The 2,038-nt window shown below is 51.3% G+C and overlaps 1 protein-coding gene across 1 annotated transcript in view; it reads right to left on the reverse strand.

Annotated features, from left to right (window-relative positions):
- Positions 1-963: 963 nt before the first annotated feature.
- LOC101346459 (cytochrome P450 4B1) overlaps positions 964-2,038 on the reverse strand; it is a 35,204-nt gene continuing 34,129 nt past the window's right edge. The window contains 3 exon segments of the mRNA XM_012554266.1: positions 964-1,050; positions 1,157-1,221; positions 1,960-2,038. The exon segment at positions 1,960-2,038 is cut by the window's right edge and continues 9 nt beyond it. Coding sequence (XP_012409720.1) covers positions 964-1,050; positions 1,157-1,221; positions 1,960-2,038 — 231 coding nt within the window.

Raw genomic sequence — 2,038 nt, forward strand, 5'->3', positions numbered from 1 at the left:
AAAAGAAATTATTCATTTTATTCATTGTTAAAATATTGCCAACTACATGGGATAAATGAAATTTTAAGAGAGTAGGTGCTCACTAAGTGCTTGTTGAATGAATGAGTGAGCTCTACATGCATGCATAATAAACATTTGTAGGCTCACACAGTTAGATGGCACTGTCCCCAAGGTGAATGTCTATGTAGGTCCCACTCTTCTTCTAACCTACACGCCTCCCCAGGACAGGGAGCCACAGCGACTCCTAGTTCAGCCTGGGGAGGGCAGTGTCTGGGGACAGGTCCCAGCCTGGGCTGACTGGAAATCCTACTCTTGGTGAAGCTGCATCCCAGACCCTGGGCCCAGCGACTTCAGGTGGAGATGGATGCCGTTCTTGGAGCGAAGGATCAACTGTGACACCTCGATGGGTGGCCGCAAAGGGTCCAGGGAGAACTCAAAACGCAACAAGCAGAGGGCCGTGACCACCTTCATCTCATTCATGGCAAACTGCTGCCCTATGCAATTCCTGCAGTGAGCACAAAAAACGCCCTCAGGCTCTGGGGTGTCCAGAGAAAATCAGAGCTACCCCCAAAAATTAGCCAGCAGATCTGATGAAATAGATGCTGTTAGTGGCCAACCAAAATCAATAACTAGTTGTATATGAATAATCAGCTGATTGATTGATCTGGCCTTAAGAAACAGATCCTGGGAGTGTGGCGAGGGTCCCAGACTGAGGAGATTGACATTGGATGGTCTGGCTTGGCAGTCTCTCCTGTAACAACTCACCCATCCTATTACCTCCCAAGAGAAAGATGCGGAATGATAATGGAATGTAGAAGAGCCTTGGAGCTCTCCCCTGTGTTAGGATCACCCTACTCCCTTCCTGGTCCCTCTCATTCACAGAGAGCCCCAAATGATGCCCCCCACAAAGCTGTCCACTTTCCCCTCCCCAATCCTAAGGGCCAGGGCATGCTGGGCCTCTCCCTACCTGGGCCCTGCAGAGAAGGGCATGAAGGCGAAGGGGTGACGTCCAGCTGCATTCTCAGGGGTAAAACGCAGAGGGTCAAAGACCTGAGTAGACAGGGTCTTGCTTAAACATTTGCCGGATCCTGGAGGAGAGTAACCTAGACACCCCACCACAACTCCACCTTATCTCCAGGGCCAGGGATGGGGATACCTCGGGGTTGGGCCACACAGTGCCATTCCTATGGAGAGCATAGATGTGCAGAGAGATCAGGCTGCCTGTAGGTAGAGCAGAAGCCTGGTGACCAAGGGTCCTAGGGCAGCCAGGCCCGCCTCCTCACATGGGTCACCAGCCCCTGACTGACAGCTCACTGCCACACTTGACTCGTCAAAGTGCTTTTGGTCGCCGTCACGCTCAGTTCCTGTAGCCCCGGCACTGGGCACAGACCCAGACATAGACGTTTGTGGAATGAAAAACAGGGAGGAGTGAGCTCACCTTACTGCGAAGTAGGATGGGGAGAGGCTGTTACACTTAATAAACTCTCAATTAACTGTCAGTCAGGGAAGTGCTAATTCAAAACATGATCCTAGGAATAGCAACAGCTTCCCCTCATTGGGTGCTAACTATGGACCAAGTACAGGGACAAGCACTCCTCAAAAGCTGCCACATGCAGTTGTACAGGTTGTGCACTGCACAGGATCATAGTCTAAGTTCATGATACTTCCTGAGGTTGCTCAGTGCACAACTTGTATGGCCATTCATGCCAGCCCTGACGAGCATTGTCTCTAACCCTAACAACAATCTTGCAAGGCCCGTTCTCTTCTTATCCCCAATTAACAGATGAGGGATTTACCCACACAGCCTAAAGGTTGTGGAGCTAGGATTTGGAGCCAGAGCTCTCTGACCCCAATACCTGAGGTTTTCCCCAAAGGATGTAAAGATTTGGTCCAATGCACAGAGGTGTCAGAGGACACCCCAGAGGACTCTATCTCCACCCTCAATCTGCTGCAGCTCACCTGCGGGCAGAGAGCGGCCATCCACAAAGTTGACAGGCTTGCTGAGCTGGCGGTACACTTGGGGCACAGGTGGGTACAA

This window comes from Trichechus manatus, unplaced genomic scaffold (genome assembly GCF_000243295.1).
Source record: "Trichechus manatus latirostris isolate Lorelei unplaced genomic scaffold, TriManLat1.0 scaffold00015, whole genome shotgun sequence".
Lineage (NCBI taxonomy): Eukaryota > Metazoa > Chordata > Mammalia > Sirenia > Trichechidae > Trichechus > Trichechus manatus.